Source organism: Dromiciops gliroides, chromosome 5, assembly GCF_019393635.1.
Source record: "Dromiciops gliroides isolate mDroGli1 chromosome 5, mDroGli1.pri, whole genome shotgun sequence".
Taxonomy (NCBI): Eukaryota; Metazoa; Chordata; class Mammalia; order Microbiotheria; family Microbiotheriidae; genus Dromiciops; species Dromiciops gliroides.
The window spans coordinates 4,944,958-4,972,155 of NC_057865.1; the positions used below are offsets into that span (position 1 = coordinate 4,944,958).

Genomic DNA, 27,198 nt, shown 5'->3' on the forward strand with positions numbered 1-27,198 from the left:
TAAGCACCTACTTTGTGTCAGGCAGAATGCTAAGTGCTAGGGAGACAAAAAGGGCAAAAATAGTTCCTTCCTTCAAAAATCTTGCATTTTTTGGTGAGGCAATTAGGGTTAAGTGACTTGCCCAAGGTCACACAGCTAGTAAGTGTTAAGTGTCTGAGGCTGGAGTTGAACTCAGGTCCTCCTGACTCCAGGGCTGGTGCTCTATCCACTGCGCCACCTAGCTGCCCCAAAAGCTTGCATTTTAATAGAGGAGATAACATATGTACAGGTAGGTGAATACAAGATGCATGCAGTGTAGAATGAAGCCAAAGACATTCCTCTGCTGAAGTACTGAGGAAGGAAATCATGTAATTTATGCAGTCTCTTCTTTAATCATATGAGAAACTATAGGCTTAGAGATAATCTAAGAGCTTCACTTGGAAGGAAAAAGAAAAGGTTACATTTATAATGTATCTTTACCTATTTCAACATGTCAAGGACTTCACTTGCCCCCAGTCTATGTTTCCAGACTTATTACACAGACTACAGCCTGGCCAAATTGGCCTTTCTCCTATTCCTCACACAAGACATTCCATCTCCCATCTCCATGCCTTTGCATTGGATGTCCTTGATGCCTGAAGTTCACTCCTTCCTCACCTCTTTCTCTTGGAATCTCTAGTTTCCTCTAAAGCTTAGCCCAAGCACCATCTCCTACATGAAATCTTGTCTGTTTCTCCTAGCTACTCACATATGCTTTGCTTCCTCAAGAATTACTTGTATTTATTTTGTACAGATTAGGTATTCTCTCTGTCTCTGCCTCCCCTTTCCTTTCTCTCAAACACATACAAACACATATGCACACATTCATATAATATAGATAGACCCCCCACATACATATATCGTCTCCTCAGACTAGACTTAAAGGACAAGGATTGTCTGAATTCTATCTTTTCATATCCAACACCTAGCACAGCATATGACATACAGTAGATGCTTAAGAAGTGCTTGGTAATTGACTAATTTATTTTCATCAGTGTAGGTCATCTCTTAACCAACCTAGACTACCAGAGTTGCTGTGGCTGGAAAATGCCACCCTTTCCACCCACTTAGTGATGGGTTCACCCAAGCTTAGACCAGCTGGTTCCCAAAGGGTAGACATGTCACTGCTTGACAACTTGCACTTGGGGCATTTTGAGGGTTCCAGGAACTTCTAGCGCATTGATTCTGAAGGCACAGCCTATGAGAGCACCAGGTTACCTTGGGTGCAACAAAATATCTCTTTATGTTATAGCTGCATATGTCAATGCATTGCATTTAGTACACTTAAGGGAATTTTACTTCAATTTAACCCAACAGTTATCTTGTAATAAAGACAGGAAAGTCTTTCCATTAGAAAATTCTGGGGCAGCTAGGTGGTGCAGTGGATAGAGCACCGGCCCTGGAGTCAGGAGTACCTGAGTTCAAATCCGGCCTCAGACACTTAACACTTACTAACTGTGTGACCCTGGGCAAGTCACTTAACCCCAATTGCCTCACTAAAAACAAAACAAAACAAAAAAAAAGAAAATTCTATAAAAGACTTGGTGTGTTTTCATTGACTCAATACATAGATCAGAGGGAATTCTTCAGAAACATGAACTGTATTCATTGTGTTGTGCTAAGAATGGTCAAGGATGCTCCTGCCACCCTGAGCAGTGTGGACATGGTGGCCCAGGAAGATTGAATAAAAAGGTCCATGAGAAAAGAGGGTTGAGGGGACATGACATTTACCTTCTTTTTCCTTGAGTGTGTTCAAATAAGAGAGGAGGTTCTCATTGGCTTGCACACAGTAGACCTCTCGTGTTTGCAGCCCTCCTCCACATAGGGCAGTCTGATTCCCTCGTCTTTTGTCTTGTTGGCTGAGTAACGGGTCAACTCGACACTCAGTCCACTCTGTAGTTCTCCAGCCATACCTAAATTAAAGAAAATAGCAAGAGGAAGAGTCAGCAGGTGTCCCTGACATTAGCTCCTTGTTTGCTAGGAAGATTTAGCCAAATGTTTTCCAATTCCAACTGAACCTTACTTAGATAAAACACACAGTGCACTTTAATGTCAAATAATCTCTCCCTCCCCCTTCCCTCTCCATCTTCAGGTCTACAATAGCAAGGGTCAAATTGAGTAAAATCCCGAGTTAATGCCAATCAGTAAAACTCATATATCAAGACTTTGTGACAAGAAAAATAGTGCTGTTGCATGAGAAAACTTGAAATATGACATTTCATGAAGCTAACCCCAAGCTTGCCCCTTTTTGACACTGATTTTCAAGCAACCATGCAGAAGAAATGGTTAAAGTGAAAAGATCACATTCATCAAAACAAATGGTAACCATTGAAGGCAGAAGAGCACACCTTCATTATCCCTTTAATCAGGATCCTAGGAATGGCTCCTCCATATTTGAGAAATTATAATTGTATGTGTGGGGAGAATTATGACAACCTACAAAAAGGAAATTTTGCCAAGTGCAAGCTGGCTTTTCAGCAGTGCGTAGGCATCACTTTTGAGGGCTGGTGAAGGGGGAGGAGCCACCAAGTTTTGAATCAGGAATTCATAAGCAGGGAGCCCTGAGACCCTGAGCTTGTGAAGGGAAAGCCATATCACCAGCCCTGCATAAACACAGGCTTTCATGAACTCCCCAGGGAGCCCTCATTGATGCTGCCAGAGATGGGGAGTTGTGATATTTCTCTTCCTCCAGGAAAAATGATATTACAGGGTCCAAAGAAAATGGTTAATGTAGCATTATGGGTTTTTTAAATCAGATTCAAGTTTGGAATGATGGCTTAAGTGCCATATCTATTGTTCTATGAAGTCAGAAGGATGCAGGGGTTCTTAGGCATGATCTCTACTTCCCTGCCTCCCTCTGCACTTTGGAAGGCCCGACAGTCTAGTCTCACTTCACTCCACACCAGACAAAATTTTTGTTTTTCAGAGCCACAGGTCTAAATTCACCCAAAACACTGCGTTCAGGTCTCCCATCCCAGTTCTCGGGAGCTAGTGACAATTTCTGGGGGAAGTTGAAGGGGGGCGGGGCATCAGTTTGGGAAAGTAAGTACTGGTCAAAATAACAATGTAAAAATATCAACAAATCTCAATGTTCTGAATGAACCTGGCTCCAGGTTTTCCTTTTCAAAACAAAAATGAATAAGAATGAAACATGGCCAATATGGAGGAAAATAAGTATTATCAAATCCATAGGCACCAGAGTGCCAGGCAAGTACCCTTTATCATGGGCTCCAGGGTTCCCAGGGATAAGATCTTGTGTCTTAAGGGTCCCCCTTGTCCTGGGCTATAAGACGGAAGAAAATTCCCAATTGTGTCAAGGGGACACATTGCTATCAACACTTTCCATCTAATTATCCAGAGGAGTATGGATTTTTCAGTCCCTGAGGGGGATGGGTGACGTCCCACCAGTGGGCTCAGTTCATTCTGGCCATCTGTGGCCCAATATCATCAAAATGGCAGGAGGCCAGGGTGTGAGTGACAATGCTAAGAACACAACTGACCAGGGCTTCTCCTTCCAGCTCTGAGGAAGCCACCCCTGGAGCCAGACCATGCTCCTAACCATAAATATGATCTGGGGGTGTTCCTTTCAGAGTACCCACCCTTGCTAATATCTGTACTGCTGCTCTGAATTCCAAGTCAGCAGTCAAGATGCCATCAGTGCTGGTGTCTGACAGAGCTCAACCACCATAGCAGAATTCCTCAGCCACAAGCGCCCCTTCTCTGGTGTCCCCCTCCACCATTTGCCTTGTGTCTGTTTTGAATATTTATGAGTGCATGTTGTCTCCCTTAGAATACAAACTCCTTGAAGACAGGTATTTTCCCACTGTAGTCTGTGCATCTCCAGTACCTGGCACAGAATTGTTGCTTAATGGATGTGATAGATTGAACAGAATCCTTCATCTTAAATATACTTCTATAGATCAGAGAAAAGTGACAGCTCGGAGGGGCCCTAGAGACCAGCTAATCTACCTGCCCATCTGGTGCATGAGGAAACTGAGGGCCAGAGAAGCAAAATGACATGGCCCAGGTCACACAAGGAGTAAGGGAAGGGGAACAGTGCAATGGCAACAAGGTCAGATTCTGAGGCAGGAACATTTTGGTTAAAATCCTGACTCGAAACTGACCATTTGTGATGATGGAGAAGTCTTGTACCACCCCACTCCAGCCCTCCCTCTCCTATCTGTACCATTATATATGCCTGAAGCATATCCCTTAAAGGCTTGTTGGGAGGACCAAAGGAGACGCTGTGTGGGAAGTCCTTTGTATAGCTAAAGCCCAACATGCCATCAGCTGATGCTGCTGTACATTGCAGGGCTGGGCCCAGACTCTTCCATCTCCCTTGGAGCCACTGAGAAAGAGTAGCTGCCCTCACCTAGTTATGGCCAGATCTGAACACAGAAGGATGGCCTGGTTCCTTCTGTTGAGACAGTGGTGTGCAGTGGAAGGAACTCAGGATGGGAAGTTAGCCCCGGGGCAGGAGCCTGGCTGGGCTCCTTGCCTGAGGGATGATCCTGGGCCCCTTACTTTCTCTATCTGGACCTCAGTTTCTTCTCCTGTGCAATAGGGAATCCCAGCACTGGCACTGCTGTGCTCATGTGGTGCTTGTGGGGGACGTGGCTGACACCAGAACCACTCTCATCGCTCTAGTTCTCTGAAGCACCTTTGGCACCAAATGGGAATGCAGACGATGGAGAGTTTTTTCAATAATTAAGAAAAATAACCACCCATTTCTCCCTCCAGTAGATTCACTGGTAAAATGAGCAGGATTTTAGAGTACCTAATTTTTGGAAGTACTCCTTGTTCCCCTGCTGGTTTGAGCAGGAGGTACAGTCGCCAGCCATTTACTTACGCAGCACAGGGTGCCACCCCATCTCCTTGGGTCTGGCAAGGCTCAATCTCCTCCAGGGAAGGGCAGTCCCGGTCACTGCCAATGGGAAACTGTCTGATGGTCCGTGTTCGGACACGGTGCCCTTTAGGGGATGACATATCGTAGCAGGTCTTGGAGCACGGGCTCCACTCAGACCATTCAGTCACCTGGCACTCCTTGGTGAGCACACACGACTGGAAGGTGATGGGCAGCTTGTCCTGTTGGCAAAGGCTGTAAGAGAACATGAAAAGTCATCAAAACCACTGATGGCCACATGCATTATCAAGGAGCTGCCCCCTGGGAAACATTTCCTCCTCTCAAGATGTATAACTCAGAAAACTGGTGGCAATTTCAGTCACAGCCAAGTCCTTAATATGCAGGGTGTGATGGGAAGGGAGTCCCACACTAAGATTCAGTTTCCTGGGATCTTTGTTTGTTCTAGACATGACTCATTAACAGGAAATATGAAACAAAACACCCTTCAAAAGTAAGAGAGATGGAACTAAGTAGGGAGCACCAGGGTATATAGAGTGTTTTTCAAAACTTGTTGGCCTCAAGGAGGGAGCTGGTGGTACAGTAGGTAGAACACTGGGCCTGGAGTCAAGAAGACCTGAGTTGAAATCCAGCCTTAGACACTCACTAGCTGTGTGATTCTGGGCAAGTCACTTAACTTTTTTCTTTTTTGCCTTGATAGTATCCATGATGTAAGGTTGTTATGAGGATCAAATGTGATGATATTTGTAAAACACTTAACATAGTGACTGGAACATAATAGGCATCATAGAAATACTTATTCCTTCTCTATCATTTCTCATTCTCTTCACCTTTACTCTAATATCCTTTAAAGAGATAGCCTCTCTCACAAAGACCAACTTCTCTACTTGGACTGTTATCACATAACCTTTGTGAAATTGCTTCCCCTCCCCAACAGTACCCATGCTATCTCTTATTTTAGCTTCTTATAGATTAAAAAAAAAATTCCTGCAGCTGCCAAACACATCAAGGTCTCTCCAATCCTTAAACACAAACCAACACAAGACAAACACACACACACACACACACACATTCACACCCCTGACCTGATTCTATCATTCCCTCAAGCTATTCCTCCTCCTCTTTCTCTCTCTCTCCCTACTCCTCCTCCTTTTTCTTCTCTCTCTCTCTCCCCCTTTATAGCCACACTCACAGAAAAAAGTTGTCTTTACTCATTGTCTCTATTTCCTCTCCCTATCTTTAAAACTGTTTGAAGCCTGCCTTTTAACCCCATCACTCAACTGAAACTGTTTTTTTCCAAAGTAGCTTGTCTCACAGTTGACAGGTCCCATTCCCCTTTTCTCAGTCCTTACCCTTCCAGACCTCTCCTGTCCTTTGATTGTGCTGAGCACTTTCCCCTCCGGGACACTTTTCCCTCTCTGGGTTTTGGTGATACTGCTCTCTCTCGCCTTTCCTCTTACCTGTTTAGTCTCCCCTTAGTCTTCTTTGCAAGATATCACATTCCACTTCCTAACAATGGTTATATACTATGTCTCTGTCTTGGGGCCTTTTCTGTTCTCTATATACTCCATCAGTTGTCTGATCAGCAATTATAGAATCTGTGTGAAGATGACTCCCAGATCTATACAGCCTGACCCAGTCATCTCCTGAAATCCAGTACTAATTTACTAACTTCTTGGCCATTCCTAACTGGTATCTTAAATTCCAAAGGTCCCAAACAGAGCTCACTATCTTCCATTTCCCTGTTTCTGTTGTGAGTCTAACTTGCTTTTGAATCATCTAATCCTTCAGAGCCATCTTGTGACTCTTCAGTCTCTGTTGCCTCACCTATCCAACCAGACCCCAAATCTTGCTGTCCTCCCTCCACAACACTTCTCACATTTATTCCTTTCTCTCTACTCATATATGGAATCTTGTACGAAATCCCACCTACTATTTCTGGAGCCATTTCAATAATTTTCCTATTCAGGCTCCCTGGTTTTCATTTCTTCCTTGTGCAGTCCACCCTCCACAGAGCCACCAATGTGGTTTTCCGAACATCCATCACTCCCCTTCTAAAAAGCTACAGAGGCATTCAGAGCTCTTCACTATGTGATTGCAGCCCGTGTTCCAAGATTTTTAACACGTTTTAACTGTCTCACATGTTATTCCTAACTTATGTCACCTTCACCATCTTTGTACTTAGGAATAAATAGCTCCCTATCATCTGGAATGCTCTTCATTTTCATCTTTGCCTCTTTGAATTCCTGACTTCCTTCAAAGTCCCACTCAAGAGGCATCTCTGACCTGAGGCCTTTCTTGATTCCCCTGTTCCACATACTCCCAACATGCATTTACTTTTCATATATTTTGTATTGTTCACATATCTACACATTTTTCTCCCAATCGAATGTAACTTACTTGAGGACAGGGCATCTTTTGCCTTTGCATCAACAGAGCCTAGTAAAGCATCCAGCAAATGGAAAGAATTTTCCCTGATGCTCCACCTTATATTATGTGATTCCAGGCCATATCTCCTATCCCACACCCAGTAGAAGGGAAGCTCCTTTAGGTCAGGGGCCATCTTATTTCTGTCTTTGAGTTTTAGCCCAATTTTGCCTTGAATACATTAAATGGTGCTTGAATTGAGCTGCCTTTCTCTGTTTTCAGGGACTAGATTCTCAAGGACTTAAGGATCATGTCCAATCCCATCTTTTTCAGAAGAGTTTTCCTGATACCCTTCCCTCAAACTACCTTGTGTGTACTTGGTCTATAATCCCTCTGCGTATGGAATAGAAGCCATGTTAGGGCAAGGGTGGTCCCATTTTCATCATTGTATCCTCCCTGCCTGGTTCAGTGCCTGGTGCTAGTAGGTGTTTAATGAATGCTCACTGACTAGCAGGTTTTCTCGGAGACATCATTGATTGAAATGAGTCCTAGACTCTCTCCATCTCTCTTACCGACCTCACTGGGACATGGCTCCAGAGCTCCAACACTTAGCCCACTGCTATGGACCAGTATCATTCCCTGCCTCACTCTGAGACTAATCCCCAGCTTTGGGATCAGTCATGGCTTATGAGGGTAGTCGCTGTGATGATGCTATGCTGTCCCCTGACAAAGACAGTAACGCTGAGAGTCCATGTTCTCTCCTGTGTTCTGAGACCAATGGTGTCCATGGACAATGCTTGGCTGATCAAGCTAGCTAGTTGAGTGGCTAGAATGATGGACTTGGAATCAGGAAGACCTGAGTTCAAATCCAGCTTTAGTAGCTGCATGATCCTAGGCAAATTACTTCATGGTGTCTGCTCCAGTGTTTTGCAAAAAAAGTGCTCTATAAATGCTTCTTACTAACTATTGTTGGAAAGGACCAATGATAATACATGCTGCACATCTTTTGATGACATGCATAATTTTGGAAACAGCCAATATGGGAATTCATTTTGCTTACCTATGTGTATTTGTTATAAGATTTTGTTTTCATTTTCTTCATTGGGGAGGGGGTGAAAGGAAGAAAAAGAAATAGTTTATCATTGAAAAAAATAAAATTTAATTTAAAACAATTCTGCCTCCACAGGGCCTAAGCTCTATTTCAACTAGGCTATTATTGATTATTAATAGTGAGAGAGGCACAAAACGAGCTATAAAGATAAGTCATGGTTGCTGATCTGCAGGTATATGATATTAAGAAAGATGCAGTGATTCCAAGAGTCTAGACAAATGGGAGGTGGAATGATAGATTCTTCATTTCCTATTTGTGTCTGGTTTGCCATCAGCAGGATATATGCCTGAAGACCTGTGGTTTCGACCCTGTAAAACTCTGCATTTCCAAAACTGGTTGTCAAACTCTTACTCATGTTTCCCTTTATGCATTTTGTTCCCCTAAATTTTTTGGAACTTAACTAGTTAAGAATTTATGATGTGATTTCTATCATCTGGTTAGAGTCATGGTCTCAGACCCGGCTGAGTTCAAGGTCATGGACATACACATGTGCCGGACTTGGAATCAAGAGATCTGGGGCTGAATCCTACCTCAAAGACTTGCTGGCTGGGTTATCATGGACAAGTCACTTAACTACTCTCCGAGTGTCCGCTTCTGTCAAGCATCTAGAACATTAATGCTATTGCCCCAGTAGGAGCTACCTCAAAGGGTTCTGGAAAGTTATTAGTATATAAATGCTATAGAAAGTTATTAGTAATTTGTGGCCTAGGTAGTTTTGTTCTTTCATTACTGCTGACTCCCTTCCAGCTGGCCACATAGCAAATGCATGGGCTTGGGTGAGGAAGAAGAGCTGTCCTCCTTCCCCCACCTCATCCATCATTCAAAACACAGCTAGAAATTCCTGCACTGGTCCTACTGAACAGCAGTGCACACTAGTCTCAGGTGGAAGGGAATGTAAATGCATCTAATATAACATAAACAATGACAATAAATCCCATATTTGCATACATGTGTATGCACACACATACATATATATGTATATACATGTTTTGAAAGTCTATATCTCTATCTCTCTAACTTCTTTAAAATGTCTGTGTCTCCTGGATACTGTTTAAATTGTGAAGTTCCTACCAGAGACTTTAACTGAATGTCCCATGGGCATCTCAAACTCTACATGCCCTGAATAAAACTCATTATGATTCCTCCCAAACTCAGACTTTCCCCACATTTCCCCATTGTTGCTGGTGTCACACATGCTGAAGTTGTTCCTCTCTCTCAACTCCCAGATCCAATGGCTTGTAAAACCATGGTGATCCTAGCTTCCAAACATCACTCATATTTATCACCTGCACTCAATTTGCCCAGTCTCTGAGCTGATTCAGACCCTCCTCCTCCTCCTCCTGGACTCTTTCAGGACTCTCCTAAACGACTTCATCACTCCCTATATTTCCCCTCTATTTCTCTAATAAGATGCCAAATTATTATTCCTTAAACACAGATCTGACTCCGTGTCAGAAATCTGCTCAAAAGTTTTGGGAGGGTCGCTCTTTCCTCTTGGATAAAATGCAAACTCCTCAGTCTGGCATGAGAATCCCTTGCAATTTGTTTGCTGTCTCTTCCCAGACATTTCCTATAACCCCCTTTTACATATGCAAACGCACATAAACATTCACCTGCATGCTGTCTCCCATTTACACATATACACATGAGTGCACACATGCACGCTTTCTCCCATTTACACACATACACATGAGTGTACACCTGCATGCTCTCTCCCATTTACACACATACACATGAGTGCACGCATGCATACTTTCTCCCATTTACATGCATACACATGAGTGCATACCTGCATGCTTTCTCCCATTTACACACATACACATGAGTGCACACATGCATACTTTCTCCCATTTACATGCATACACACGAGTGCACACCTGCATGCTCTCTTCCATTTACACACATACACGCAAGTGCACACATGTATGCTCTCTCCAATTTATACACACACAGAAGTGTACACAAGTGTGCCCTTTCCCACTTACACACACACACATGAACAATTCATGCTCTCTCATATACTCACATGCCAGTCAAATTGGCCTATTGGTTTGTGTCCATATCTAACATCTTATCTTCCCATTATGTGTCATTGTCCCCATTTTCTTTTCCATATGGAATGCTCTCCTTGGTCACTTTCATCACATTGAGACTCTAACTTTCATCAAAGCATGTCTCAGCTGCTGCTTCCTCCAGGAGGATACCCCCCACCACTAGAATAACTTTTGAAATTCCTTTTACTCTACTTTGTATTTCCTTACATAGGCATACATTGCATCTTCCCAGTAGAGCCCATACTTCTTGAGGCAGGGACTGTTTTGTGTTGGTCTTTATTTCCCAAGTGCCTAGCATAGGATCTATTTACATAGTTGATGTTTATTCAATGCTTGATAAACAAAGAGATTTTAACTCTGTTGTTTTTTCACCTAACAGTTATGTGACCTTGGGTATAACATTGAACTGTGCACCTCAATTACTCCACTTGTAAAATGTGCATAAAGCATCTCTGTGGGTACCTCTATTTTGAATAATCTATGAATTGGAAGAGAGCTACATTTTAATGATCTTTGTAGAGCCTCAGAGAAGTGTGAGGATTGAAATGCTTATGGATTTCTAAAAATGATTTTTATTAGAAAACAGACATACCAGTAATTAGGTTAGCACTGACTCCTAAGGAACCTGTCCTGGATATAAGGGTGCTATAGGATCACTCCATTCAACGTTACCCTCTAGGAGCATAAAAAGCTGCCATGATCTATCCCTTAGACATACTTGGGCACCAGCATGGATTAGAGGAGTTGGCATCTTTAGTGGAATCAAATGAAACACTTTTGTAAAGCAAATGAATACTCTCTAATCATTGGATAGTGCCAACAACATTTTCATGTCTCCAGTTTGCTTGAAAAAGATATATTTATAAATACCTGCTTCCTTTGGCTGTGCAAAGCACTCTCCTCATGGTCATCGATGTAATTTCTGGTGGGGCTGGTGGTTTTGCTTTGTTCCATGGACAAACATCACACTCAGATCCTGGTCAACAAATAGGCAGGTGCCCACTGCTGATCCCCCCAGACGAGCAGGTGGTTAAAGAAGATGGAAGCTATGTCACTGTGCAGCTGGATCTGTCACAACTATGAGGATAACCACTCAAATGTATGATGACAGGGCCCTGGGGTTTTCTATTTGATGCCATCATTTTTTGATAGTGAAATCCCCGATAATACAAGAGGCTACAGGGGAGATGTCTTGATCATAGCCTTCCAAGTGGGAACTTTTGAGTTCTAGTTGTTCTTTCATAGAAAGATGAAAGGGTTTGAGGTATTTCTTGGTTAATGTTTTTTTTTAATGAAATCATGATCTCATTAACATGGGTTGTTTGCCATTGGGAGGGAGTTCTAGCAACTCTATTCAGGGAATAGCAATGGCGTGTCAGACAGGTATGGTGGGTGAGTGGATGGAGGGCTAACTTTAGGGTTAGGAAGGACTACCTCACTTCTCCTGGGCCCTGGCACACCCCCACTGTGCATCCTTGAGTGAAGCCCATAATCCCTTGATGACCCCGGGGAACTTCAGAGACTCGAAGTAGCAGATCAATTGCTGGTCTATATCAGTGGAGGGAGTTTCCATACCAGAGTCCCTTTGAACAAATAAATGACAAGTTTGGACAACCCTACATGAATATAAAAAGTAACTAAAACCTTTTCAGCTCAAAATGAGACATGCACACACAGAGATTCAATGGCATCCACAGCCTCTGGGCTCCTAGATATAGAACTGGAAAGGACAGTAGCAATAATTGAGACCAACTCACTGATTTTACATAGGAGGAACCTGAGCCGAGAGAAGGGAAGAGACTTGCCTAAGATCACACGGGTAGTGACAGAGGTAGGATTTGAACTCAGGTCTTGTGGCTCTATAGCCTTAGAAATTGCATTATGGGTGAATATCTCCAAATAGGCCTCTAAAGAGACTCTCATTAGCCTTAGTGGGGTACAGTTGAAATGCTGTATGGTGAGTTAAGATATCTGGGTTTCATCCTTACTTGTGCCCACAGTTACCTATGTAACCTTGGCAAACATACTTCCTCACTCTAGGCTTTGCTTTCCTTATTTGTAAAATTAAGATGTGGGATCAAATGTGTTCCTATGGTTCCTCTAGCACTAGAATTGAATAAGGCAAAAGTACTTTTGACTCATGCAGCTCCAAGAAGATGTGGCTCCTCCAGCTTCAACCTTCTCCTTCCTGTAGTCCTTATAGCCTGAAATTCCCCTTCTTTCAGACTGAAAGAGACTCATTCCTGAGGGGATTCTCACTGGTTATTCCAATCACGGAGCTCCAAGTATCTTTGAATTCCCTGAGCTCAGAGCTGCTTCTGGTTTGCTTCTGTGATATCAGCAATTTAGTGCCTGACATACTTATGGATGCATAGGCATCCATAAATAGCTTCCTTCCTAAAGATAGACCTCCCCCCCTCCCCAATATATAAACACATATTGAGATACAAAAATTGTTTGAGAAGCTGCCAGGAGAAGTTGCCAAACCTTGCCACCTGACAGCTGGAAGGATCATGTGCTTCTGATTATCGCTGAGGGCTTCGGCCCTGGCCAATAGCCCTGGTGTGAGTGTAGCCTGGAGCCAGAACCCCATCATTGTCCGTGCAATAGCCAGCCATGCTCTTTGAAAGGGGACTGCACCCAGATTATTAAGTCATTAGCCATGCAAGAAAGAAGCACCCAACCACTTCATGCCCCAATGAGGTGCAGATCCTAGTGACATTTAGTAGCAGTTACTCAAGCCTGCTCTTACAAGAGAAACAGAGGACGCTTGCTGATGAGAAGAGATGAAAAACAGCATCCTGCTGTTGAATTAGGTGGCTCAGTCCTAAGAGTAGAGTTCCAGTTCATACATGAAATACAAGGGCTGCTTCATGGCTCAGGGATACTGAGAGGTAAAATGACTTATCTAGGGTCACAAGTCAGTATGTGTCAAAAGCAGAACTTAAATTCAGGCCTTCCTGACTGTGAAGTTAGGTCTCTATACACTATGCTGCTTTGTCTCCCAATAAACTTCTGTTGGGATTCAGATTTTTTTCAAAGCTCTAAAGTTGAGGGTGAGGAGGGAGAAGAAGTGTCCCAAGATATCAGAGAATCCTGAAGCAGGTACTAACACACAGCCAGTAACTTTTGCCATCAAAAGAATACATTATAACATGTTACAGTGACCAGAACAAAAAATGAGGTTAGCAATGGCCAAAGGCACCCAAAGCCTTAGGAAACAGCCATAAAACCTAAGCCCTGCAGACAGAACGAAGCATCTCACAGCAGGTGTGCTCAAGGCCTGATGGCTCTTTTTCTTCTTGATAAGGAATTTGAGTGATTACCATGACTACGTTCATTGGTTCCCTTTTCTTCAGGCTCCCCCCCAGCCTGCTCTATGCTACTGGTTTCAATGGCAACCTCCATGTAGATGACTCCCTCACAAGTCTATGGCTTCCACTATAATCTAACATCTGCAGCCCAGGGCCAGGTTTCCAAAGTTCAGCAGGTAACTTCCCTGTAGCTATACTGCCAGTGTGTCAAGCTTAGTATGTCCAGAACACAACTTGTGCTTTTTATTTGTTCTTAGATCCTGTGTGGCAGCACACAGTGGTTTTACAGGCAATGACTGTTGGAGCAGAGTAGGCCCACCTGCTGTATTCCTCTTCCCCAAACCACACTGGCCTTCTAGGCTGGAGTCATAAGATCCTAAATCTAGCACTGGACCAGACCTCAGAGTGTGGCCATCCACTCCTATGCCTTTATTTTATAGTGAAGGAGACTGATGCCCGAAGAGTTGAAGTAATTTGCCAAAGGTCACCTGTGTAGACAGCATCAGTGGGAGAGTTTGAACCCATCTCTGATTCCAGAGCCAGTATTCTTCCTATTCAGCCTCCCTCTCCTTTCTCTTCCCTCCCCATGGCCATCATCTTCTCTTCCACAACTTTGCCATTAGGTCTTATCAATGACTCCTTTGAAATGACTTCCAGATTCACTCCTTCACTGATACTGCCACCACCTAAGGCCAGGTGTTTGCCTAATCTTTGTATTCCTGCACGATCACGGAAGACCAAAGGAAAACAAAGAACCACAGGATCTCAGGCAAGGGATCTCCCAGGTCATTGAGGACACCCACAAACAAAGACCTCCTCCATGCCATCCCACAGATCCAGGCTTCTCTTGGAGTTTTCCAGGAGGGGGAACCCTCACACCTCCATAAGTAGCCTGCTCCACTGTGGGGCAGCTGGAGGAGTTTAGAAGTTTGTCTTTATACCAAGCCTAACCTGCCTCCGCACAACTTAGAACCGTGCTCCTCCTTCTCCCTGTGGAGCCTAATCCCTCTGCCAGGTGATGGTCTTGCCAACACTAGGAGGGAGCTCTCGGGTCTTTTCTCCTCAAGGTCTAACATCCCCAATTGCTTCAAGTGACCATCATGGGGCAGAGTCCTCAGGCCTCTACCTCCCCATCCTGGATTTCTGCCTCTGGATACTCTTTAACTCATTTATGCCTTTCCTGATTTGTGGCCCCAGAACTGAACTCAACTCTCCCTACAGGCTGTGAGCAGGGAAGAGAATAAGATTATCCTTGACTTCTCTTAAAGGAGCCCAAGGCCCTTCTGGCCTCGGGGGCTCTGTGGTGCACTGTTAGCTCCTATTCATCTTGTGTGAGTGTGTCCAGTGAGAGATGATGCTCTGGGGATGAAATTGCTGAGCAAGGACCAGACTAAGTATTTGGAAGGACTCTTGGGGTCTGTCCTGGGATTGAGGATATCTGGGGATCAGCTCCCTAAATGGCCTGTCGGTTGTTCCCTGTCCACATTTGTGCATCTCCCACACCAGTGCCATGGTGTATGCTGCCCCTCATTTCTTTAATGCTCTCTTCCCATGTCTACTTCATAGAACCCCTAGTTTCCTTGAGTGAACAGCTCAGATGTCACCTTCTACATAAGGACTTTCTTGCTCCCTCCCTTTTGTGCTCTTTTCCTCTTGAAATTTTTTTTTTTGCTATTTCCCACATCTCTTAAAATCTATTTGTCTCTGTATGTATTGTTTCCCTTTAATAGACTAGAAGGGCCTGGAGGGCAGGGACCAAGTTATCCCCACCTTTTTTTGCAGGGCAATGAGGGTTAAGTGACTTGCCCAGGGTCACACAGCTAGTAAGTGTCAAGTGTCTGAGGCTGGATTTGAAGTCAGGTCCTCCTAAATCCAGGACCAGTGCTTTATCCACTGCATCACCTAGCTGCCCCTTATCCCCACTTTTACATCCCCAGATGCAAAGCACTTAGCTCAGTGTTTGGTATAAAGTGCTGTTGTTTGTCTTTCATTCTGGAAGAGGATCATGACATTGCGAAGTGATGTTATGACTTTCATCGAATTGGATTTAAGTGAGGGAGGGCTGTGCAAGGTCACCAGCCTCACTTTCTCCTCCAGAGTTATCAGGGTCCAGTGGCAAGATATACATCAGGATAACTGGAGATGACCTGGGATGCAGTGGTATAAAGTAGGCACTTAATGAACACTCATTGCCCTGAAGAATGAACCCATGGTTAGGAAAGCTGGAAATAGCCTGGTGGGTGGAGCAGAACTGAGCAAATTTTCCTCTCTTCCATCTACAACATTCAACTCTAAATGACAAGGAAGTCAAATGATTGGAGAAAAGATCATTCAGCTTGCTGTTCTATCACATTCTAAATTGATTCAAAAAGTTCAACGAGGAACAAAGAAAGAGTTGGAAAAGGGGAAAAAGTCAACATATTTGGACAAAAGGCAATCAAAAGGAAGAAGGAAAAACCATTAACACTTCTGGGAGCAGCAATGCTAAGATGTTTGCTTAAAGTAATGGGAGACCGCTGACATGCAGACCATGCTAATCTCATCTCTCCTAGCCAGCCCATGTTTTAGGAGATCTGCCAGGCTAGAAATTGCTCCAAAGTTAAGAGACTTAATTTATAGGATTACATCATTACATGGAAGAGGCTGAAGCATAAGAAAATGAATGAGAATCAAAGATTAAATCCCCCTGTTTAAATACCAATTTGACTGTGGAAAGAGAATGATTGCAAGTTACAAATTGAGGATAGACAGCACCCGGAATAGTCAGGACAATAAGGACTCTGCAAATGGGCCCTGAAATAGCTGGTTTCAAGTTGAAGTCTTTCATGCTTGGTGGTAGTGAAAATACGGGCAAAATAATTAGATTTTTCAGGAAGAGGCAATTTTCTTTCCTTTTCAATACAGATCTCCTTCAACTGTTGAAGGACTCATCCAATCAATATTAAAAAGTAAAATAGCAGAAGTACACACTCATATACTGTAGATACGCGTGTGTATGCCTCTCCTCTCCTCTCCTCTCCTCTCCTCTCCTCTCCTCTCCTCTCCTCTCCTCTCCTCTCCTCTCCTCTCCTCTCCTCTCCTCTCCTCTCCTCTCCTCTCCTCTCCTCTCCTCTCCTCTCCTCTCCTCTCCTCTCCTCTCCTCTCCTCTCCTCTCCTCTCCTCTCCTCTCCTCTCCTCTCCTCTCCTCTCCTCTCCTCTCCCCTCTCTCTCTCTCTCTCTCTCTCTCTCTCTCTCTCTCTCTCTCTCTCTCTCTCTCTCTTTCTCTTTCTTCTTCTCTCTACCTACCTCAGCCTCCTGCTTACATAATCTGACACACTCAACTCAATTTGTATCGAAGGGGCAGGGGAAAGGAAGGTAAGAAAAATCGATGTCACAGGCATCCATGTAAATATATATCTAGCTATTCTTTGGTGAGAATGACAATTAACTAAGAAAATAATGGATAATGGAATATGCTATATACTCTGCACTATTAATAATAGTCTTTATCACAGTATATTAATTTTAACATCAACGAATAACCATATATTCAGGCACATCTTACTATTAATATTCTGTTAGAGGGATTACTGACTATTAAGTGCTTAAAATATCATTAATATTAATGACAAGTTGGTCATTAATATTAATGATCACCCCCTCCATTATTGATTTAATGATTTGTTAGGCATGAAACTTTATTATTGTTCCTTTAGAGGAGCTACATAACTATGCATATTATATCTATATCTATATACACACACATGCATCTTGATGATGATCCAGTGGACTTTCAATGTTTAGGAATGAAATATTTCATAATAAAATTGGTGTTTGTATACATATCAGGTATTTAATATAAGATAAATTGTCTTTGGACACAAATATAGAGCTTTATAAAAATACACTGGCTCATTGAGGCCTGAACTGGAAGAACAATGGAAGAACTTGAAGGCAGGTTCAAGGTGTGGACATAGAATAGAGGATCCCATATCCATTTCCCATCAAGTGAGAGGGCCACAAGCCATGATTTCACTGTTCCAGAGACCTTCCAGGTGAAGAAAGTTCCTCTGCCAAAGTAGGCTGGCTGAGCACTAAGAGATGAAGTGATGTAGTTAAGGTCCCAGAGCCAATATGGACTAGAGGCAAGTCTTGAATACAGGGCTTCATGGTGCTGAGGCCATCACTCTCCTGTACCATGCTGCCTCTCCCTTCCATCCCAAATGGTTAGCTTAATAGAGGCAAGGGTTCTGGTATTTCTTAGGTGCACAAAGGTCTCTGCACACAGTAGGCATTTGAGAAATGGTTGTGGAATTGAATTACAGAACCTCAAAGTAGGAAGCAAACTGAGCCTTTTGGTGCAACATTGCTTATGCACAAGAATCCTTCCTACAACTGTCCAAGTGACCACACAGAAATCTTTCCTTGTGGATATCCTGTGGTGGGAAACACTCTCTATCCATGAGTTATTCCCATTTGGACAGTGCTAATTGTTCCAAAGCATGTCCTTCAGCATGCCTAAATCTGCTTTCTTCTTGCTTCACTCAAGCAGAATAAGACTCATCCCTCTTCCCCTAACTGTCCTTTGTCCACTTAGAGACAGGAATCCTGCCTCTCCTAAGCCCTTGTTTCTCCAGGCTAAACACCCTCAGTTTCTTCTATTGCTCTTTGTGTGGTGTGATTTCTGGTCTTCACATTCTCCATGTCTCCTTCTTCCCTATACTCTCTATGTGGCCTATTTCCTTTCTAAAGTGGAATATCAGGAATTGATCACAATCCTCCTGATATAGTCTGGCTAGGACAGAACATATAGCCGGACACCCCCTTTTAATTCAGCCTAAGATTACATTAATTTTTTGTACTGCTGTATTGCACTGCTGACGCAGAATAGCTTGGATGCCACTAAGAAGCCCAGATCTTTTCATATCAACCACTGCCTAGCCACAGCTCCCCTACACTGTGTTGTTTATTGACTTTTTGATCCTAAGTGCAGAACTTGACATTAACAGGCAAGATACCACAAGATGCTCCGTGATCCCACTAATTAATTACATATAGCACATGGGCAATGTTAGGATGAAACTTTGGGGTAAGAAGGTTGAGGGGATGAGGAATCAGGTGCTAGGGGGTGAAGAATGGGGTTTGGATGATAATCTATGTTCAGAGTTCAGAGTTACCGATGTGTGAAGGGTATGAGCAGGTATGAGAATGAGTTAGCAATTAATTTAATTAGAAATGGAGAATTGTGCAGAAGGAATGATGAAAAGATTCTGAATGAGGGTTGATGAGGGCCAGCCCATGTGCTCCCCTGTCATCTGCCCAGTGTCACAAGGATTACAGGAAGGTCTTTATTGCAGTAAATCCCATCTGGAAGCTTTATGCAAGGACATGGTCACAAGGGGAACAGGCCTGGGAGGCAGGGACAGGTGACACTCTTAACTGTTGGAAAGGGTGCCCACATTGATAAGATGACCATGGTGATAATAACCACTCAAATTTACATGGTCCTTTAAGGTTGGTAAGGCCCGTCTAGCACATGATCTCATTTGAGCCTGACAACAACTTTGGGAGATCAATGGTCAGATTTATTCACATCTTACAGGTGAGGGAGCTGCAACTTATAAAGGTGAAGTGACTTTCCTAGGGTCACATGGCTAGTAAGTGTATGAACCAAGATGTGAACCTAGGTCTTCTTGTCTCCAAGTCCCATGCTGTATACACACATCACACCACTACAGAACTGTTGAAGTGCGTGTCCTTATTTACAAACGACACCCACTTAGGCTCTACCCAAGTATTACTAAACACTGACCATTGATCCATTAAGTGTGAAATTAACATTACCTTTTGTAAGACACTAATGTCTGTTGTAATTATTCAGAAAACTGGGGTAATGGCAAATTTAGAACTATGGCTTCTTCCAGCAGTCACTTTTCTTTAAGTAATTCAGATAAGCAATTTAGACTTAATTACAAGTAGCCATTATCAAGAATTTCCTTTCATTTAGCAACAAGGGAGGGAAGATATGCCTTGGGTTTGTAGGCCCAAAGGCCCTAGCACTGTCCAGTAGCTACAGCAAGGGTAAATGGAGCATGAGTGGAAAACTGAAGATTGTTGGGTTGGAAAGAGCCTCGGAATCCAGCCAGTCCAGCCTGGATCTGGCCAAGAATCCTTTCCCTAGAAGATGGCTTTATGCTTTTTGCTCAAAGGCTTCCAAGTGATGGAAACCTCTTGTAGCAACCCATTGTGATTAAGAACAGGTACCATTATTAGAAAAACTTTCCCTGCATCAAACCCAAATCTAGCTGTCTGCAATATCTACCCACTACTCACTATGTCCTGGAGGGACAAGAGAAATAAAACCAATCTTTCTTCCATAAAACAGTCCATCAAACACTTGAAAACAGTTATTCTATTCCCTGGAATCATTTTTCATTGATGCTAAAAATCCTTGGTCCCATCAGAGGGTGTTCAGATGGCTCCTGATCATGCTAGTCATAAGCCTCTGAACACAACTGTTTGTTAGTCTTCTCCCTAAACTCACCATGTGTCTCCCACAGCTGAAAAAATAATTTAGATGTTATTGGATTACAGCTGATTATGATGCAATTCCCACATATCTCTCATTCATTCATTCATTCATTCATTCATTCATTCATTCATTCATTCATGAATGACACCTGCTTCTCTTCACATAACCTAAAGCCACACTAAGTTTCTGGCTGTCTGATCTCATTGATGAGTTTACAGCCTGGGCTTTTTCACAAAAATTACAATCTAGTTCCACTTCCCTGGTCCTGCTTTATTAAGTTCAATTTTTGAACCCTACTATAAGAAATTATATTTATTCCTATTGAGTTAAATTCAAATGAGTAAATATTTGTCTCATGCTCAATGGGTGCAAGTCAGTGTGCATGGAACTGGGAAATTCAATTTCATAAGTTTAGGGTCAGCCCATCATTCTCTCTGGTCCTGTGGAATGTGAGCTTCTTGAGGACAGGGGGCTCTCCTTTGGCCTTGGCATCCCCCATGCTTTGTGATGTCTGGCACCACACTGACTTTTGATAAATGCTTATTCATTTGAAGTGATGATTTTTTTGCCCAGAAGAGGTTAAGAGAATCACCTAGAGCCACAGCTTGGGCTACTGAAAAGCTCAGCTACAATGGAATTCATAAGCACAGACTGATCGTGGCCTGGCAGGGACCAGGCAAACCTGTGTGGCCATCCACACTTCCCAGCACTGATGGATTTGCTGATCTGCAGTCCTCAAAATTACTCAGACATGATCGCTTCAGTGTAACATAGATGGCGCCAGCCTTGGATTAGGATCAGCAGGGATTCTGTCTGACTCCTCCCATTAAAACCTGGCTCCTTTCTTCCTTGTTATTTCTTGCTGCTCCTTCTGGCCAGTGTTGAGGAGTATTCTCTCTGTTTCCTGTAATTTCTTTCCCCTAACCCCCAAACTTTGGCCACTCTGGCATAGTCTAAGAGTTTGGGGTTCACTTTTTTCTTGGTCCTGATCTGCCTTAGCTTTCACGCAGAAATCAGACTTGTTCTTTCCTGGATTGCAGAGCACAATGTCCATGGGGAGTGCTCCCTCCCCATGTCCTGCCAACATGAATTGCCCAGTAAGGAGGAAGAACAGAGAAATCAACCCACAGAAACTCTACCCTTTGGACAGATCCCGGAACTGATTCTGCAAAGAAATATCTTAGCTTGGTATGAAATAAACAAGAAACATTAAGGCAGCAACTGTGTTTTATATGGATGCAGGCAACTCAGTCATGCTGCCTCCCCACTCCTATACCCCAAGGATCCACAGGTTTCTTTTGAAGATCAGAATATGCCTTGATTTTGGCCATTCAAAGCATCTATTGGGTTTCATCAAATAACTGAATCAAATTTTAAAACGGCTCTTACAGTGGGATAAAGCACACACAAGCTGAGGTTCTTGCCTGCTACAGTAGCAATGGGAAGAACCCCCCACAGGATGATCTGGAAACCCTTGTGTGAATGTTCATAGCCTATTAAAGACAAGGTCTGAGGTCTTGAGAGCCTCATCTCACAGTCACCTCAAATAAAAATCAATGAGATTTGCAAAGATAAGAGAATTTGGATTTTAATTCTTGGTCTTTTTCTTAGCCTTTTAGTGGTGTCTTAATGGGACAATCATGGTTATTACCATTATTTTAATCAAACAGTTTCAATATTGTACATCTGCATATACACAAATGTATTCAGTCTTTCCTTTCAGCATAATATTCTCCTTAAAAGACATTTCAAAGAACTTGCCTCAGAAGGCAGAGAAAAGGGGAGATGTTTGGCCATTTTCAAAGCCTTTTATTGTGGATCTGGAATAGGAGAGCATAATTCAAATTTTTCCTTCTGTACACCTCAATTTCCTTACTTATAATATATCATCAGACATTTCAAAGGTCCCTATTGGCTCATTGCTACTCTTACTAACTTTTTTAAAAATTATTTTTTGCAATTAATAAGCATTTATTTTTTATTTCTCACCTCTCCTTGGGAAAAAAAAACAAAGTCTTTTTTAACAAATGTGTATAAGGAAGCAAAACAAATTCCTACATTTGCTGTGTCCAAAATTGTATGTCTTTTTCTACATCTTGGATGCAGCACCTCTTTGTCTAGGACTTTATTTTAAGTTCTTTTCAGGGAGGGATTGTCATTCATGGCAGTTTGGTGGTCCAGTGGATAGAGTGCTGACCTGGGAGTCCAGAAGAGCTCAGTACTAATCCTCCTTCTTCCACTTACTAGTTAACATAGCCCTGACAAGTCACAATTTCTCTCAGGTTCAGTTTCCTCACCTGTATGGGGATAATTTGTTGTTCAGTTGTAACTGACTCTTCAGTACCCCATGGACCATACTGTTCATGGAGTTTTCTTGGCAAAGACATAGAAGTGGTTTCCCATTTCCTTCTCCAGTGGATTTTTTATTATTATTTAGAATTTTATCTTTCCAAATTACATGTAAAAATTTTTGACATCAATTTTTTAAAACTTTGTGTTCCAACTTCTCTTCTTCCCTCCCTCCCCACCAACCCCAAGAACTCAAGCAATTCAATACATTATACTATAAAGAATTAATTGTGATTTGAGGTTTTTATGAACCCATCTTTTGGCTAGGATTGGAACCATCAGCATGTGCACTAGCTGGGCTCAGGCACCACAGCTCCACCCACTGGCTGTAGCCATCGCTATGGCACTGGCAGCTAACATCATCACCATGTACCGACTACACGGGCCTGGAAAAATTATAATGATGGGAAGCCAGATGAGGGCAGTCAGGTGACCTTCAGCATGCAGAAGCTGTGTGGCTGGCCATTCTACAATTGTCTGTTAATTCTGTCAATCAGGGCTGCCAGCCAATTAGCTTCAGGCTGTATGTGTGTCCACGCTGTTTCCTGTGAGAGAGGGGGTTACTGGTAATCAGAAGGGAGGAGATTCACCATTCTGGTTTGTGAGCTGGAGAGAGATGGGACACAGATGTGTGCTCTGCTGAGCCCCAAGCAGTGGTGTGATTGTGTCCTTTTCCTTCCCCATTCCCCTTTCCCTTATCCCTAGTTCTATCAATCTTACTTTTGTTTTGAATTTGTTTTCCTGTTAATAAACCCTGTTCTGCTTTTTGAAAGAGGCTGTTAATCTCCTTCCTTGCCCCAATATTGCAGTGAGCTGCCTAATTAACACTCCCCAATTAAAATTTGGCCCCTACAATACATGAGTAGTCATGCAAAATATCTCCACGTTAGCCAGGTTGTGAAAGAAAACAGACAAAAACAAAACTTCAGATTAAGGAACTATCAAAAAATTATGCTTCATTCTTTTTTCAGATACCATCAGTTCTTGCTCTGTATATGGATTGCAATTTTCATAAGTCCTTCAGAGTTACCTTAGATCATTGCATTTTTGAAAATAGCGAAGTCATCTTACAATATTGCTGTTATTTTGTATACAGTACATTACACTCTGCATCAGTTCATGTAGGTCTTTCCAGGTTTTTCTGAGAGCATCCTGCTTGTCATTTTTTTTGTTTGTTTCCAATAAAGTAACTAACAAAAATATGTTTCAATCTGTATTCAAATATCTTCAGTTCTCTCTCTGTAGATGGATTGCATTTTTCATAAGACCTTCAGAGTTGTCTTGGATCATTGCATTGCTGAAAATAACTGAGCCATTCACAGCAGATCATTTCAAAATATTATTGTTGTTTTATATATAGTAGATGTCACTTTGCATCAGTTCCTGCAGGTCCCTCCAGATCTTTCCAATAGTATCCTGCTCATCATTTTTTAATAGCAAACTGCATTTATATAGTACTTTAAAGAGAGATTTCCTTACAATAAACCCATGAGGTTGATTATTGCAACAACAGTAATAGATAACATTTATATGGTAAGTTAAACTTGACAAAGAATTTTCTTCACAATAGCCAAGCAAAGTAAGTACAGTATGTTTTGCCATCATCATCATTAATCAATCAATCATCATCCATTACTCCTCCTCCTTCATCCATCCTCATCATTGTCAATTAATCCTCATCTTCTTCATTCAATCCTCATCATCATAAACCAGTCCTCCTCATTGTTCAATCCTCATATTACTCCAATCATCATCAATCCATCCATCAATCAGTCATCATCATTTTACATTACTCTTGCCTCTGCTTCTTTTGTTGTTGGGCAATGGGGGTTAAGTGACTTGCCCAAGGTCACACAGCTAGTAAGTGTTAAGTGTCTGAGACTGGATTTGAACTCAGGTCCTCCTGAATGCAGGGCCAGTGCTCTATCCACTGAACCACCTAGCTTCCCCCTTTGCCTCTTCTTCAAAAATTTTTTCACAATTACTGTTGTTAACTGTTTTCCTCCATCCTATTCTCTTCCCATGATGTTTCTATCTTCTTTTACCCTATCCCTCCTCAAAAGTGTTTTGCCTCTGACTGTTCCCTCCCCTGCTCTGCCCTCCCTTCTTTCACCCCTCCCTCCTCATCCTCCTACTCTCCTTCAAGGTTAGATAGATTACTCCACCCAACTGAGTGTATATGTTATTCCGACTTTGAGTCAACTCTTATGAGATTAAGGTCTTTGAGCTAGTTCTGATGAGTGTAAGGCTCATTCACTTTCTCACTCCTCCCCCATCTCTCTCCCCACTCCATAAGCCCTTTCCTGCTTCTTTCCTTTGAGATTTCACCGCATTCTAAATCTCCCCTTTCCCCTCCCCCAGTGCATTCCTCTCCCCCCTCAATTTTACCCTAAATATGTCATCATGGGGGCAGCTAGGTGACACAGTGGACAAAGCACCCACCCTGGACCCTGGAGGACCCTAGCCCAAATTTGACCTCAGACACAAAACACTCACCAACCCTCACTGAACCCCCCACACAAAAAAGATAAAAAATTCTTTACAGATATAATCCCTTCATAATCAATTCCCACCTGTGCCCTCTGTTTAAATTTATTTCTATCACCTGCCCTAATACTCAGAAAGCTCTTATGATTTAGACATATCATCTTCCCATGTAGGAATGTAAACAGTTTAACCTTTTAACATCTCTCATTTCTTTTTCCTGTTTACCTTTTTATGCTTCTCTAGGGTCTTGCATTTGAAAGTCAATTTTTCTATTCAGTTCACATCTTTCCATCACAAATACCTGAAAGTCCACTTTTTCATTGAAGTCCCATTTTTCCCCTGAAAGATTATAATTAGTTTTCTTTTTTTTTGAGGCAATTGGGGTTAAGTGACTTGCCCAGGGTCACACAGCTAGTAAATGTTAAGTGTCTGTGGCTGGATTTGAACTCAGGTCCTCCTGACTTCAGGGCCATTGCTCTATCCACTGAACCACATAGCTGCCCCGATTATACTTAGTTTTGCTTGGTAGGTGATTTCTCATTGTAATCCCAATTCCTTTGACCCTTTGGAATATCATATTCTATGCCCTCTGGTCCTTTAATGCAGAAGCTGCTAGGTCCTGTGCTATGCTTACTGTGGCTCCACAGTATTTGAGCTGTTTCTTTCTGGCTGCTTGCAATATTTTCTCCTTGACCTGGGAGCTCTGGAATTTGGCTATAATATTCCTGGAAGTTTTCATTTTGGGGATCTCTTTCAGGAGGTGAGCAGTGGATTCTTGCCATTTCTATTTTACCTTCTGCTTCTAGAATATCAGGGCAATTTTCCCTGACAATGTCTTGGTTTTCAGGTAGTACAATAATTTTCAAATTATCTCTCCTGGATCTATTTTCCAAGTCAGCAATTTTTCCAAGAAGATATTTGACATTGCCTTCTATTTTTGTTTTTATTCATTTGGATTTGAGTTTTTGTGTCTTGGTTTCTCATAAAATCACTAGTTTCCATTTGTTCAATCCTAATTCTTAGGCAATTATTTTCTTCAGAGAGCTTTTGTATTTCCAGTAGGCTTTTCAAGCTGTTGATTTTTTTCATGACTTTCCCGCATCACTCTCATTTCTCTTTCCATTTTCCACTCTAGGTCTCTTACTTTATCTTCAAAGTCCTTTTTGAGCACTTCTATGGGCTGAGGCCAATTCATATTTTTCTTGGAAGCTTTGGATATAGGAGCCCTTACGTTGCTATCCTCTTCTGAGGATGTACCCCAATCTTCCTTGTTGCTAAACAAACTTTCTATGGTTTGTAACTTTCTCTGCGTGCTCATCTTGCCAGTCTTTTATTTGAATTATTAACTCCTTAAAGTGGGGCCATGCTTCCAGGATTCACTCTCCCAAGCTTCAGGGGGTCCCATGTGGTATGATTTAAGGAGGGGCAGGTTCTTCACTCACCAGGCCTGTGCTTAGGTCTGTAAATAACCCCAGGCCAACTTGCTAATGAACCAGGAAACAAAACTGTGTTTGCTGTTGTTGTTAGCTCCAAGCCCTCACCCCTCCCCTACCTGAGCCTCTGCTCCTCAAGATTTCTTCTTGGTTCCCAGCTAGGGTAGTACAAGCAAATTCCCCCACAGATCCCACAGAAACCCCTGTTTTCTCTCTCTTGTCCCCCCTCCCTGGCCAGCCATTCCACCCTTTCACCATACTGTGAGCTTACTTATGATGATGCAGATGCTGCAGCTGATTCAGAGGCTTGAGGGTAAATTTTTCTGGCACAGCCTTCCTGGGGCTGGATCTGTGTCGATGAGATTGTGGGGTTGGACCCTACTCCCAGCCTGGCACCTCCTCCTGCTGAACTTCTAAGCCATCTTTGGCTGGAAAAAAGATCTCAGCCTGTCTTTTTTTGTGGGTTTTGCTGCTCCAGGAGTTGTCTTATGGCTGTGTTTGGAGTTTTTCTAAGTAATTGTGTTAGGAGCTCTGAGCACTTACTGGCTTTCCTCTGCCATCTCTCCAGCAGATTAAGAAAAATAGAGATTCAATGACTTGCCCAGGGTCATATAGCTAGTAAATATCTGAGGTTGTATTTGAACTCATGTCTTTCTGACTCCAGGTCTAGTGGCCTATCCACTGAGCCATCTA

The 27,198-nt window shown here is 42.7% G+C and overlaps 1 protein-coding gene across 1 annotated transcript in view; it reads right to left on the bottom strand.

Annotated features, from left to right (window-relative positions):
• THSD7A (thrombospondin type 1 domain containing 7A) overlaps positions 1-27,198 on the bottom strand; it is a 326,513-nt gene that overhangs the window by 162,983 nt on the left and 136,332 nt on the right. Inside the window, 2 exon segments of the mRNA XM_043968023.1 lie at positions 1,750-1,931; positions 4,868-5,116. Of these exon segments, the coding sequence (XP_043823958.1) occupies positions 1,750-1,931; positions 4,868-5,116 (431 nt within the window).